Here is a 15,000-nt window from a genome sequence, read left to right as displayed (position 1 = left end):
ATCTGTCTAAAGCTGTTATAACCCACCAACTTCAAATTCCTCAAAATGTTATGTCCCGCCCCTATAGCCTGTTTGAGTCGTAAATACGTCAATGAAATACGTTAGATAATTTCAAATCTCAGTTTCAGCTGGACTTTAATTCCTCAAATTGTCTAAGGCCTGGCGCCCCCCCTGCCATCATTGGTGCCCCCCTAAAGGGGGGCCCGGACCCTAGGTTGGGAAACCCTGCTCTAAACAGCAGTGAGTAGATTCCCTCTCCGCTGCACCAGAGCAGCGACCCTCGGGAGGACAGGAAGCCGACAGGAAGCCGCCAGGAAGCCGACCGAGGCGTGGGGAGCGGGAGGACTGACCATGAGGAAGGAGTAGCCGATCCAGAGACTGCGCCAGCCGTTGGGGCAGTGCGGGATGGTGATGTCCTGGCTGTGGACGGCGATGGCGACCGACGGCGCCTCGCACACCGTGCACCGGCTGATGTACGGCCGAATCTCCTCCTCCTGCACGGGCATCATGGGAAGGGGCGCGTTGGTGGACAGCCAATAGGATTTGTCGTTGCGGCTGGCGTAGTAGCACACGTCTCCGGGGTTGCAGTACAGGAAGGGCATGGTGTTGAAGCGAGGCAGGCAGGAACCAGCCAGACCTGGACAATACACAATACACAACCAGCTCATTAACCAGCTCATTAACCAGCTCATTAACCAGCTCATTAACCAGCCAGACCTGGACAATACACAATACACAACCAGCTCATTAACCAGCTCATTAACCAGCTCATTAACCAGCCAGACCTGGACAATACACAATACACAACCAGCTCATTAACCAGCTCATTAACCAGCCAGACCTGGACAATACACAATACACAACCAGCTCATTAACCAGCTCATTAACCAGCTCATTAACCAGCTCATTAACCAGCCAGACCTGGACAATACACAATACACAACCAGCTCATTAACCAGCTCATTAACCAGCCAGACCACATCCACCACACAACCAGTTCATTAAACATTCAGACCTGCACATCCACCAAACAATCAGCTCATTAAACATTCAGACCTGCACATCCACCAAACAATCAGCTCATTAAACATTCAGATCTGCACATCCACCAATCAGCTCATTAAACATTCAGTCAACATCACATAATTAGAGCTAAGATAATTAGTGTGTGTGTATGTGTGTGTGCGTGTATGTATATCTGATTCCTGTTGTAATATTTGTGGAATCAAATATTTGTGGAATCAAATAGTATTCAAATGTGTGTGTGTGAGTGTGCGAGTGTGTGTGTGTGTATGTGCGTGTGTGCGCGTGTGTGTGTGTGTGTGTGTGTGTGTGTGCGTATGTGTGTGTGTGTATGTATGTGTATGTGTGTGTGCGTGTGTGTGTATGTGTGTGTGTGTGCGTATGTGTGTATGTGTATGTATGTGTGCGTGTGTGTGTGTGCGTATGTGTGTGTGTGCCAGTGCCAGACTAACCCAGGTCTTGATTGTGAGCCTTTTCCTGGCCTTCAAAGTACAGCAGACTGTATCCGTCCCAGAGCTTGGCCATGCCATCTGGACACATGGTGGTCTGTTCTGATTGGCTGTGCTTCACCAGCAGGTAACCCACGCTCACGCTGCGGCCAGGCATGCCCGGTAACCCGGAGACACCGGGGTGGCCACGGTGACCTGGAGGTGACAGAGCAGTAAGAGTCAGACTGTATGCAAACACTTCGAAGTTAAAGGTGCAGTGTGTGGTGTTTGGCGGCATCTAGTGGTGAGGTTGCAGTTTGCAGTCCACTAGTCAATGCCAGACCCATGAGAGTTCTTTCACTGATACATTACTGCATGCTGTACATCTCTCTATGGGTCTGGGACACTTCATACAAAAAAACAGATGTTCAAATCCTGGCAATTCATTGGTAGCGCTGGAATCCCAGCGACACCAATCAGCAATGACGATCAGGCGTTCCCACCCAACCTGGCCCCACCCATCTAACCTGGGCTAGCGTCTCTCATTGGCTGCTACGACCTGTCACTCTTTCAATTGGACCCCTAGACCCGCCCTCAGAACACCAGCTTGGGCAGCAAAGTGACACAGACTCTATTATGTAGTATGCGGAGCGCAGCGATTCAACGTAATATCTGAGTCTGGAGAGAGACTAGTAACCAAATTAATACAATTACATGGTCCAATATGGCGGCCTCCATGGAAGGACTTGCTCCCTATGTAGATATGAAGTTTAACCTAATTAAAACATACTTATGAATATTATATTCCATTTCTGCCAAGTCTACACCAAATCCTGCCACAAAATTCTACACACTGCACTGACGATTGACTGCTCTCAACATTTTATTATACCGTTTGCCGGAAATATATTTTCTTTATGAAAGCTAACTTCTCAATCTTTTTTGTGCTAACAGTATATTGATTGATATGCCGGTATCTCTCAGCTACTCTCTCAAGCAAAACATTGTAGGAGCGTTTACAAAGAGAGACTCCTGGTCTCTTCACCGACTTATGGACCTGGATCACACTCCTCTAACACCCCTCAATCAGCTGCATCAGCTCCCTCTGACCCCCCCGAGCCTGGACTGTCACTGGGCTGCCCCGCCCCAAAGCTCCAGCCCTGGACCCGGTCATCCTGCCACGCCCCCCTGCCGCCCACCCCCGACCCCCGACCCCCGACCCACCTTCCAGACCCTGCAGGCCGGACCGGCCCTGTAGCCCCACCTCTCCCCGGAACCCGGGGGCAGCCGGCATGCCCCCCACCCCGGGCATGCCCCTGTGCCCCATGGGACCATGGAACCCTGGAGGGAGGGAGGGGGGGGGGGGGAGAGAGAGAGAGAGAGAGAGAAAGAGAGAGAGAGATGGGAAAATGTTCAATCTCAATGGGGGGTCTATGGTTAAATGAAGGTTTCGTTACATTACACAAAAGAATAAAGAGGTGGTACCAGACTGCCTCACCTGTATCTCCAGGGGGTCCCGAAGGCCCCGTCTCCCCTCGTACCCCGTCTGGCCCCAAGATGCCCTGCGGCCCAGGGTGGCCCCTCTCTCCCGGAAGTCTAGGGGGCAGTGGGGTGGGGCCCGGACTACCAGGGGCCCCGGGGAAACCTACAGAGCAGCAGCAGAGATACAGACACATTATAGAACACAAGCACCTGAACCACCAACACATCTCATCAGCAGAGAACATGAGACTGAACACGACCACCTGAACCACCAACACATCTCATCAGCAGAGAACATGAGACTGAACACGACCACCTGAACCACCAACACATCTCATCAGCAGAGAACATGAGACTGAACACGACCACCTGAACCACCAACACATCTCATCAGCAGAGAACATGAGACTGAACACGACCAGCTGAACCACCAACACATCTCATCAGCAGAGAACATGAGACTGAACACGACCAGCTGAACCACCAACACATCTCATCAGCAGAGAACATGAGACTGAACACGACCACCTGAACCACCAACATCTCATCAGCAGAGAACAGAACATGAGACTGAACACGACCACCTGAACCACCAACACATCTCATCAGCAGATTCAGAACATGAGACTGAACACGACCACCTGAACCACCAACACATCTCATCAGCAGAGAACATGAGACTGAACACGACCACCTGAACCACCAACATCTCATCAGCAGGTTCAGAACATGAGACTGAACACGACCACCTGAACCACCAACACATCTCATCAGCAGGTACAGAACATGAGACTGAACACGACCACCTGAACCACCAACACATCTCATCAGCAGGTTCAGAACATGAGACTGAACACGACCACCTGAACCACCAACACATCTCATCAGCAGGTACAGAACATGAGACTGAACACGACCACCTGAACCACCAACACATCTCATCAGCAGGTACAGAACATGAGACTGAACACGACCACATGAACCACCAACATCTCATCAGCAGAGAACATGAGACTGAACACAAGCACCTGAACCACCAACACATCTCATCAGCAGGTACAGAACATGAGACTGAACACGACCAGCTGAACCACCAACATCTCATCAGCAGAGAACATGAGACTGAACACGACCACCTGAACCACCAACATCTCATCAGCAGAGAACATGAGACTGAACACGACCAGCTGAACCACCAACATCTCATCAGCAGGTTCAGAACATGAGACTGAACACGACCAGCTGAACCACCAACACATCTCATCAGCAGGTACAGAACATGAGACTGAACACGACCAGCTGAACCACCAACACATCTCATCAGCAGGTACAGAACATGAGACTGAACACGACCAGCTGAACCACCAGCATCTCATCAGCAGGTTCAGAACATGAGACTGAACACGACCACCTAAACCACCAACACATCTCATCAGCAGAGAACATGAGACTGAACACAAGCACCTGAACCACCAACATCTCATCAGCAGGTACAGAACATGAGACTGAATTCTATAGGTGTCCTGAGTCGTGACATGTACCTGGGGCTCCGGTGTCTCCTTTAGGGCCGCTCGGCCCTCGGTTGCCCTGGATACCGAACCTACCAGGATATCCCATCATCCCTTGCTCTCCTTTCCCACCTGCAGGACAAGAGCTGTGATTGGTCGGTGCGAGGTGATCATATGAACGATGAAGTAGTACATTTTCAAATGATGTACTAATGAGTTATAAATTATTGGATAATCATTAACAAAATGTATATTCATGGTTTGTTCATGATAAGCAAATTATCTACTAATAGCTTACAAATGATTTATAACTTAAGTTACAAACTGTTAAATAATAATTTTTAAATATATACAAATGCTTAATTCATGATTAGTTTACTATCTACTAATGGTTTGTTCATGATGAGTAAATTATCTACTAATAGCTTACAAATGTTGTATAACTTAAGTTACAAACTATTTATTAATCATTTACAAACATATATAAATGCTTAATTCATGATTCGTTTACTATCTACTATTAGCTTATAAATGTGTTATAACACGTCGTTATTATAAAGTGTTACCAAACACCCTTCCATATCAAGAAAGTGTTTTAGAATCCAAACCCCCTGAACTAAAGGGAACACGTCGTCCATGGCCGGACCCTCTGGTCTCTACCTCTCTTCCCAGACACGCCGCCCTGGCCGATGGATCCCGGCGAGCCTTGGTCCCCTTTGTAGCCTCTCTGACCGGGGAATCCTGGGAATCCATAGTGGCCAGGAGTACCCCTCTCCCCCAGTAGAGAGAGCTCTCCTGGACTACCCCTCTGCCCCGGGAAACCTGACAGACAGACAGACAGACAGACACAGGCAGACAGACAGACAGACAGACAGACAGACAGACAGACAGACAGACACAGACAGACAGACAGACAGACAGACACAGACAGACAGACAGACAGACAGACAGACACAGACAGACAGACAGACAGACACAGGCAGACAGACAGATAGACACAGACAGACAGGCAGACAGACAGACACAGACAGACACAGACAGACAGACAGACAGACAGACAGACAGACAGACAGACACAGACAGACAGACAGACAGACAGACAGACAGACAGACACAGACAGACAGACAGACAGACAGACAGACACAGACAGACAGACAGACAGACAGACACAGGCAGACAGACAGATAGACACAGACAGACAGGCAGACAGACAGACACAGACAGACACAGACAGACAGACAGGCAGACAGACAGACAGACAGACAGACAGACAGACAGACACAGACAGACAGACAGACAGACAGACAGACACAGACAGACAGACAGACAGGCAGACAGACAGACAGACAGACAGACAGACAGACACAGGCAGACAGACACAGACAGAGAGGCAGACAGACACAGACAGACAGACAGACAGACAGACAGACAGACAGACAGACAGACAGACAGACAGACAGATAGACAGACAGGCAGGCAGACAGACACAGACAGACAGACAGACAGACAGACAGACAGACAGGCAGACAGACAGACACAGACAGACAGACAGAAGAGATGATATAAGTCAGCACCAGAGGTCAGAGGTCATCTCCCATGTGACTCGGCTGGTACGGCGTACTGCCGACAGCACCAGGCTGGGGTGGTGAAACACAGGGTGATCCAGCCTGCATCAATGTTACACTCTCACCTGGGAGGCCCTTGGGTCCAGGGAAGCCGGGGTCTCCGGCGAGTCCAGGCCTATCAGGGGTCCCGTCTGATCCCTGGGGGCCCGGGGCGCCTGGGGGGCCGGGCTGGCCCTGGTCACCTGGAGAGGGGGGGGGTGGAGGTTGGGTGGGCATGGAGAGGTTGTTTTATGGATTGCACTTATACTCATATATAGCGCCTTTCTATAGGTGCTAGTCTGCTCACTGGGAGCAATTTGGGGTTCAGCGTCTTGCCCAAGGACACTTCGACATGTGGACAGGAGCAGCCGGGATTCAAACCGCCGACCCTGCGATCATTGGACGACCCGCTCTACCACTGAGCCACAGACGCCCCTTTTCAATACCAAACGACAAGAAAATAAGAACTTCACAGGAGGTGCAGTACCTATGTATTAATTGTACAGGAAGGGCAATTAATACATATTGGTTACATTGTACAGTCGGTTTCAGAGAAAGAACTACAACACTACCAACATATGAAAACTCTCTGTCCCTATGAAGCGATGTGTTGTTGTTGTTGTTGTTGTTGTGGAAGGGAGAGGGGTATAGAGCAGAGACAAACCTGCTGGTCCTTGGACTCCTTTCAGCCCCAGAACGCCGGGGACGCCCACCTCTGTGTTTGGGACGCCGGTCTCTCCTCTCTCCCCCCGGGGTCCAGGCCCGCCCTCCGGGCCGTACGTGTCGGCGCCTGGTGGGTGACAACAGACACGGCCGGGTGAGAGGAGACGCTTCACTCCTCGCTTCTCCTGGCGCCCTTCGCTCGGTCGCCACGGAAGCCGAGAGCACGGCAGACCAGGTAGTAGAACCCAGAACTCAGATCCCAACCCCTCGTCTCTCGAGCTGTCGGCTGGGAGCTAACAGCCCGAGCTGAAGTCACCGCCTCTCGCTGACTGAAACCAGCCTTTGGAGGATGGGATTATCCTGTGGGATTATTTCCCGGGAGAGATGGGATTATTTCCCGGGAGAGATGGGATGATTTCCCGGGAGAGATGGGATTATTTCCTGGGAGAGAGGGGATGATTTCCCAGGAGAGATGGGATTATTTCCCGGGAGAGATGGGATGATTTCCTGGGAGAGATGGGATTATTTCCCGGGAGAGATGGGATGATTTCCCGGGAGAGATGGGATTATTTCCCGGGAGAGATGGGATGATTTCCCGGGAGAGATGGGATTATTCCCCGGGAGAGATGGGATTATTTCCCGGGAGACATGGGATTATTTCCCGGGAGAGATGGGATTATTTCCCGGGAGAGATGGGATTATTTCCCGGGAGAGATGGGATGATTTCCCGGGAGAGATGGGATTATTCCCCGGGAGAGATGGGATTATTTCCCGGGAGAGATGGGATTATTTCCCGGGAGAGATGGGATGATTTCCTGGGAGAGATGGGATGATTTCCCGGGAGAGATGGGATTATTTCCCGGGAGAGATGGGATGATTTCCCGGGAGAGATGGGATGATTTCCCAGGAGAGATGGGATTATTTCCCAGGAGAGATGGGATTATTTCCCGGGAGAGATGGGATGATTTCCTGGGAGAGATGGGATGATTTCCCGGGAGAGATGGGATTATTTCCCGGGAGAGATGGGATGATTTCCCGGGAGAGATGGGATGATTTCCCAGGAGAGATGGGATTATTTCCCAGGAGAGATGGGATTATTTCCCGGGAGAGATGGGATTATTTCCCAGGAGAGATGGGATGAGGAGTGTGGATCCTACCTGGGACGCCAGGGAGACCTTTCTGACCCTTCAGACCATCCAGGCCGAAGATCCCCTTCAGACCAGGGAAACCTGCAGAGGGCAGCAGAGGGAAGTCAGACACACACACACACATACACGCACGCACGCACACACACACACACACACACACACACACACACACACCAGTGTTGGGCAGTAACGCGTTACTAGTAACACGCTACAGTAATAATATTACTTTTTCCAGTAACGAGGGGTGTAGCGAGTTACTAATCACATTTCAGTAATAATATTACAGTTACTTGCCCCCAGAAAGCTCGCTACTGCATTACTTTTGTCATAGTCCTGCTCTGTTTATTTATTTTCGTTTTACAAAGGGTGAAATAAAGTTTTGATTTCAGATTGAAGAACGTTCCGCTCATATCACGTCCCGTCACATTACCAGGCAAGCAGCGAGCGAGCGTAGCTATTTGAACATGACGACGTTAACATTCCATGGCTGGAAATACGCACACTATTTCGATTTCCTGGAACTGAAAGACAACAAGAATGTTGTCAAGTGTAAACTGTGTGTAAGTTCTACTAAGACTCTTTCTTGTGCCAGAAACACCACCTCAAATCTCCTGAAACATTTGCTACGCCAACACAGCAACATGAAGTTGGTGGAAAGAGAACCGGACCGTGATGAGCACGCTGCAAAAGGTAGTCAATATGGAAAGTAATATATTACATAAGTAACTAGTTACTTTTGGCTGGGAGTAATAAGTAAAGTAACGATATTACTTTTAAAAATGAGTAATAAGTAATATATTACATTTTTTGAGTAACGAGCCCAACACTGACACACACACACACACACGCACACACACACACACACACACACACACACTGGACAGCCATGCGTGGGTCTGTATTGGAGTATGTGTACATGTAGGCTGTGTGTGTGTGTGTGTGTGTGTGTGTGTTACCTCGTTGTCCGGGGAAACCAGGCCCCCCATGTGTCCCGGACTCCCCAGGAACGCCCGGCCAGCCCTTCTGACCCTGGTTACCAGGGAAACCAGACTGTCCGTCATAGCCTGGAGACAACAACAACAACATTAGAGTTAGACACATGCAACACCTCCAGACCACAGTTGACAATCAGTCTATGAAAAGCAACAGTCAGTTATAGAGTTAAAAATCTGTCTGTGTGGTGAATCAGCCCTACAATAGAACTCATAGGTAGAATAGGCGAGTGGTGGGTGACAGGACAGGAAGTCTAATGATGTCATACCAGGAAGTCCTTCCACGCCCGACTCCCCCAGCACCCCCTTCCTGCCCTCGATGCCATGGAAACCACCACTGCCCCTGTCGCCGTGCTCCCCGGTGAAGCCCTTCGAACCTGCGGGGGGAGAAAGAGAGCGCTAGTAACAGCATGCACACCCAGCGACCCCTGACCCCGCGACCCCTGACCCCGCTTCTCTTCCTCTCCAACGGGACTTATCGGACACACATGGACGGGTATAAAAGATGAGCATAGTTTGATCTCAAACCCTCCCCAGGAAGTGAAACCAGTGACTTCCCGAGGAGACAGGAAGAAGAGAGGAGAGAGGCAAGGCAAGTTTATTTGTGAAGCACATTTCAGCAACAAGGCATTTCAAAGTGCTTTACATGAGACATTAAAAGCATCAAGACAAAGTGCAACACATAAAAGGTTGTATAAAACGAAATGCAAAAGAGGACAACTCTTTCTGTCCGCTGAGGTGAACTCACCCGGCAGCCCCGGGAAACCCAGCTCTCCTCTCAGGCCCGTGACTCCAGGCAGGTCGACGCGAGGTCCGTCCTCGCCTGAGAAACAGGAAATGAGGTAGTCAGGCCTGTTATCCTCGGGATGCGTCGCTACGGAGTTATTATCCTTTCATAATTCGATAATGTCATAATAACTCCATACGTCGCCGGTATCTCATCTCTCTGTGTGTCTGAGTGAGGGGGATGTGCTAGTGACCTTTGAACCCCTTCAGTCCTGAATCTCCCGTGGGTCCGTAGGAGCCGGGTGAGCCCTTCCCGCCCTGGGGACAGACATGAGAGGGACGGGTTAGCGGGCGAGGAGGCGGGTTAACGGGCGGTCTGGCCTGGCGCCGGTCCATCCGCTCACCCTGTAGCCGGGCATGCCCTGGAAGCCGGTGATTCCTGGCGGGCCGACTGGTCCCGGCATTCCCTTGATACCGGGGAGCCCCTGCGCTCCGGGGTCGCCATAGTAACCCTTCACATCGCTGGGGTCTCCCGGGAAACCGTGGGATCCCTCGTACCCCGGGACGCCGGGGAAACCTTTAGGACCTGTGGACGAGAGGAGAGGAGAGGAGGAGAGAAGAGAGAGAGAGTACTGAAGTACAGATCAGAGAAAGGGTTGGAGGGAAGGAGAAGTGTGTGTGTGTTGTGTGTATGTGTGTGTGTTGTGTGTGTGTCTGTGTGTGTGTGCTTGCTTGTGTGTGTGTGTGTGCTTGCTTGCATGTGTGTATGGGTGTGTGTTTGTGTGTGCTTGCTTGCATGTGTGTGTGTGTGTGCTTGCTTGCATGTGTGTGTGTGTGCTTGCTTGCATGTGTGTGTGAGTGTGTGTGTGAGACCTCTGGGTCCGGTGAAGCCTTGATCTCCGTAGCTCCCGTCTTCGCCCTTGGCTCCCTTCATGACGTGGATGACAGCGACCGGGATCTGAGGCTTGTCACCCGGCGGCCCACGCAGACCACGGTCACCTAGGAGACGGACGGGATGGGGGCGGGGGGGGGGGGGGGGGGTGGTCAGTCATACCGTTTGTAGAAAGGCAACAGATACAAGGCTCCTTTCCTTCTTCCCCTCTTTGAACTCTGATTCTGAATTAATCACTGATCTCACGTAACTCGATTGGTGAAAGCTATACAATGGAAAGCTTCTTTAGGCAGATCCTGCGTGGTGCCTAACTGTGTGAGATCAGTGGGGACACCAGGTCAGGTAGGAGGGGAGGATGCGGCTTAAAGACCGTTTCATGGAATGTTCCTGTTCAAAACTGTAGTGCTGTAGGACATGACAGTCTACTGACCCCAAAACAGTTGTGTGATATTGTGGGACACTCTGCCTCAGATTGGAATGTGAGAGATCTTGATAGGAGATGCTCAGAGACACACTCTGTGCTCCCCGATCCCCCTTCATGACGTCCTAAGGGCCACATCAAAGGACTCGCCCAGAACAGGCCCAACATTATGACCCTCTCACTCTCTCTCTCTCTCTCTTCCCCCTCCTTCTCTATCACCAAGTAACCTCAGCACCAAGGTTATAATAGTTTTGCTTTTTTCATTAGTTTTTATTTTTATATCGTTTTAACTTTTTGTTTTCAATTTCAGTTTAGTTTTGATTAGTTTTAAAGCAGGTTTGCTAGTTTCGTTTCGTTTTTATTTTTTGAAAATGCTTAGTTTTAGTTTAGTTTTTATTAGTTTCAGTATTAGTTTTAGTTTTTTATTCTTCTGTGCAAGCCTTGTGAGACTATCCTGATCTCGTGAGCTCACGTTGTTTCACTCCGTGTGAAACAAACCATCTGGACCACGTCAGGTTACTCCTGCGCTGGGGCACAGCTAAAAAACATGGAGGATAGATTTCATATCCACCCAAAATACTAGGCTTATGTATGAAATGAAAAAGACTAAAACTAAGGACAATTTCTCAATAATTGTAGTTTATTTTAGTTAGTTTTGTAAACACACAATACAGTTTTAGTTAGTTATCGTTTTTCTGTAAAGTCTAGTTTTTATTTTTATTTCAGTTAACTAAAATGTTTTTTCACACCTAGTTTTCGTCTTTTAGTTAGTTTTCGTTAACTATAATAACCTTGCTCAGCACACCATTCTGTCTGGAGAACGTTCCAGAACATGCACGCATAAGGAAACTGCCATTCCAGCCATATCATTCCCCCAGTGCCAGTGTTTATTCTTCAATGGGGGACATATCTGTGATAAACGGGGTTTGGGGAGCGAACGGGCTCAGAGCAGTATTAAAAATTGTGAATCCAACGTGTGGGTGTGATTAAAGATGCAAGTGTTTGGATTCTATATGTTCCAGCCAATGTACTGAATATGATAATGTCATTTTTACTAATGTCCTTCCAATGTGTTGGTAATGAGATCGGATTAAAACATATCCTGAAAATTGCTGTTTAATTCTCAGACCCCCCCAAAGGAGGGGTCACGAATCAACTGGCCAAACACCGAACTGGGGTCACAAGCACCCACCCCCCGACAAGCCGCAGGTATTTAAGCTGTGAGACGCCATTGTTCTCTCTCTTGTTTTTCACACTCTCTCTCTTGTTCTCTTGTAGCCCTCAACTACCAGGGTCCGTGTTTCCCCAAGTAACACATGACCCAGGATCCAAGCTTTGTGCCGGTTGATAAGATCAGCCTGTATCTGTGGAATGATGAATCGCTATCTAAGAACTCTGTAGTCGACGCAGGGCTTGGGGAATTTCCACCAACTCTTCAAAGATCCACCTCTGGTGAGAGCAGAGATTTTGAATGAGATACTTGCAACTTGTGAACTCTGAAACTGAACTTTGAACTCCGCGAACGTCAACTTCGCGCAGCAACGCTATACCATCACTGTTTCAACGGGAGCGCAGGCGCGCTGCCCCTTTCATCGAACTGAGCGACCTTCATTCACGTGCCTCCTCCATGCTTCGAGCCAGACAACACTGTGGTGTGAGATGCCAAAGTGTTGTTTAAGCGTAGAAGATTTAGGATAGGCTGTGATGATCTCTGACATGTTGTCAGTACCCCGGACCGCAGCTGCCTTACGTCGTACCACAAACTCTTGGGGTCCATAGTGCCCCTGGGTCCGTCCTCCAGGCAGAGCATGGGCCTGACGGTCTCGATGGCCTGCCCCAGCTCCTCCCCGATGAGCTCACCCAGCTGGGATTTGGGTAAAGGAGGGCCTCAGGGCTTTGTTGTGCGTCGGCACCTCAAGAGTCAGGTCCCAAAACTCATGACCCATGACTCGTGACCCTGAGGGCTTTAAGGCTGTCCGGGTCAGGCAGCGCCAGCACCTCCTGGATGAAGGAGAACTCGTCCCCGAACCACACAACCAAGCTTTGGGCTTATGACAGAACTTTGGGATTCTGCCAAAACCCGCTCCCTCCGACGGGTCCTCCCAGCCTCCCCTCTGATAATGACAGGTCACAGGTCACAGGGCCTGGCTGGCTGCTTCCCCTCTGATAAGACCTCAGAGTTGTCTGCTGAGAATTAAAATAGACTCTTCTCACAAAACCTGCTCCCTCTGACAAAACCCGCTCCCTCTGACAAAACCCGCTCCCTCTGACAGGTCCTCCTTCCTCCTGGCTCTCGTCCCCTCTTGGAGAGTCGAGAGTGAGAGAGCTGGAAGCGGAGCGCGAGTGAAGGGATGTTCTCTTCAGCGAGCCTATTACAAAATAATGTAGGCTAGTGTTTAACCAGTGATTGAATTGGACCAAAATGTGTCGGTACCTAGCCTACTCCTCAATAGGATAGCAGTTTAAAATATATAAATGTTGCCTAAATATATAAATGTATTTATTGATTGTATATCGTAGTGTCGTTACTCTGACTGCATCGTTGAAAATAGGGGTTGAAAATGTGGGATTTCTGAGTTTCTGGGTTTGAATCTAAATAATGAATGAAGTCCGATCAGTTGGTAAAATGATAGCCCTTTAAATAACCAATTTTATGTCGGCTACTGTCTCTGCTGTAGCTAATCCAAAAGAGCAGTTCGCAATTCAGACCGAAAGAAACGTAGCCTACATTAGGCTATACTGTAGTCTAAACAACAGCAACCAGATTGTCAGACAAGCCTAGTAGTCTCACTGTAGCAGTGCTTTACTGCCCCTCGTGGTTGCGGGTTGTAATATGTTTTTTGCCGCCAAGACTGTATGTCTGCAGGCGCAGACTTTTAGTTCTGAGGACTGTACAGTACTTACCAAGTCGGTGCCCTAGTGACCAAAAATTCCATTGAAACGTATATACAGCAGCAGTAGAGGGACAGGACCCTGGTCATTGAAAGGGTCTATAGCAGTAGAGGGACAGGACCCTGGTCATGGAAAGGGTCTATAGCAGTAGAGGGACAGGACCCTGGTCATTGAAAGGGTCTATAGCAGTAGAGGGACAGGACCCTGGTCATGGAAAGGGTCTATAGCAGTAGAGGGACAGGACCCTGGTCATTGAAAGGGTCTATAGCAGTAGAGGGACAGGACCCTGGTCATTGAAAGGGTCTATAGCAGTAGAAGGACAGGACCCTGGTTAGAGATCTGACTCACCTTTGTCTCCAGACTTGCCCTCGCTGCCCCTGAAGCCGTCCTCCCCCGGCAAGCCGGGCTCTCCCTTCTGGCCCGGGTAGCCCTTCATCCCCGTGCTGCCCGGCTGGCCCCCAAACCCAGACAGGCCGCGGGACCCCTTCTGACCTGGAACAGGACAAGAGGTCAAGAGGTCACTGGGATTAATTGTCCAGAACCAGAGAATTCATCATCTGCTAGATGTTTGCTATGAACATTGCATATTACTGTATAATTTACTGCATGTCTCCAATTAAGAAGGACCAAAAGTCTCTGAGTGTGTCTGGAACGGAACCCACCCTTGAGTCCCGGCAAGCCTGGGTTCCCAGAGTGCCCTGTTTCTCCTGGATCCCCCGCGGGGCCGTCGTCGCCCCGGGTCCCCAGTTCTCCAAACTCCCCTGGGGTCCCCTTAATCACGCTGAGGCCTGGCCCTGGGGTCCCGGGGTTCCCCTCAACACCCCTCTCTCCGTTCAGCCCTGGAACACACACGCACACACACGCACACATGCACACACACAATGAGTTTGTGTATTGCTACCTTCGAAGACAGGTAGGTAGATAGGTAGGTAGATGAGTAAGCCATTTTGTGTGTGTGTATGTGTGTGTGTGCGTGCGTGTGTGCCTGACCTGGCTGTCCAGTAGCTCCAGAAGGCCCAGACTGGCCTGCTTGTCCGGGGACGCCAGGGTATCCGTCCTTCCCGGCAGGTCCTGGTCTGCCTGTCTCCCCCTGGAGGCCAGAAGGACCTATTTCACCCTTGAAACCGATCATCCCCGGCATGCCGCCCATTCCTGTGGGAGGGCGGTTACAGGGAAGAGCACTTGGTTAGATCTCAGCAGCGCCCCCATCAGAACAGCTC

At 50.2% G+C, this 15,000-nt stretch overlaps 1 protein-coding gene across 1 annotated transcript in view; it reads right to left on the bottom strand.

The window, feature by feature from the left end:
• The window catches only part of col4a2 (collagen, type IV, alpha 2), a 22,906-nt gene that overhangs the window by 3,350 nt on the left and 4,556 nt on the right, over positions 1-15,000 (bottom strand). Inside the window, exons 11-28 of the mRNA XM_084443540.1 lie at positions 14,771-14,932; positions 14,443-14,619; positions 14,129-14,272; positions 10,449-10,574; positions 9,980-10,161; positions 9,830-9,893; positions 9,598-9,672; positions 9,119-9,226; positions 8,814-8,921; positions 7,867-7,938; positions 6,711-6,836; positions 6,133-6,249; positions 5,102-5,263; positions 4,475-4,573; positions 2,950-3,096; positions 2,676-2,792; positions 1,476-1,667; positions 351-637 (exon numbers count right to left, since the gene is read on the bottom strand). Of these exons, the coding sequence (XP_084299666.1) occupies positions 351-637; positions 1,476-1,667; positions 2,676-2,792; positions 2,950-3,096; positions 4,475-4,573; positions 5,102-5,263; positions 6,133-6,249; positions 6,711-6,836; positions 7,867-7,938; positions 8,814-8,921; positions 9,119-9,226; positions 9,598-9,672; positions 9,830-9,893; positions 9,980-10,161; positions 10,449-10,574; positions 14,129-14,272; positions 14,443-14,619; positions 14,771-14,932 (2,465 nt within the window). The remainder of the gene's footprint in view (positions 1-350; positions 638-1,475; positions 1,668-2,675; positions 2,793-2,949; positions 3,097-4,474; positions 4,574-5,101; positions 5,264-6,132; positions 6,250-6,710; positions 6,837-7,866; positions 7,939-8,813; positions 8,922-9,118; positions 9,227-9,597; positions 9,673-9,829; positions 9,894-9,979; positions 10,162-10,448; positions 10,575-14,128; positions 14,273-14,442; positions 14,620-14,770; positions 14,933-15,000) is intronic.

The sequence above is a fragment of the Borostomias antarcticus genome, assembly GCF_949987555.1.
Source record: "Borostomias antarcticus genome assembly, chromosome: 9".
Classification (NCBI taxonomy): Eukaryota; Metazoa; Chordata; class Actinopteri; order Stomiiformes; family Stomiidae; genus Borostomias; species Borostomias antarcticus.
The sequence above is the reverse complement of the archived record's forward strand: the minus strand, read 5'-3'. Positions and strand labels throughout refer to the sequence as shown.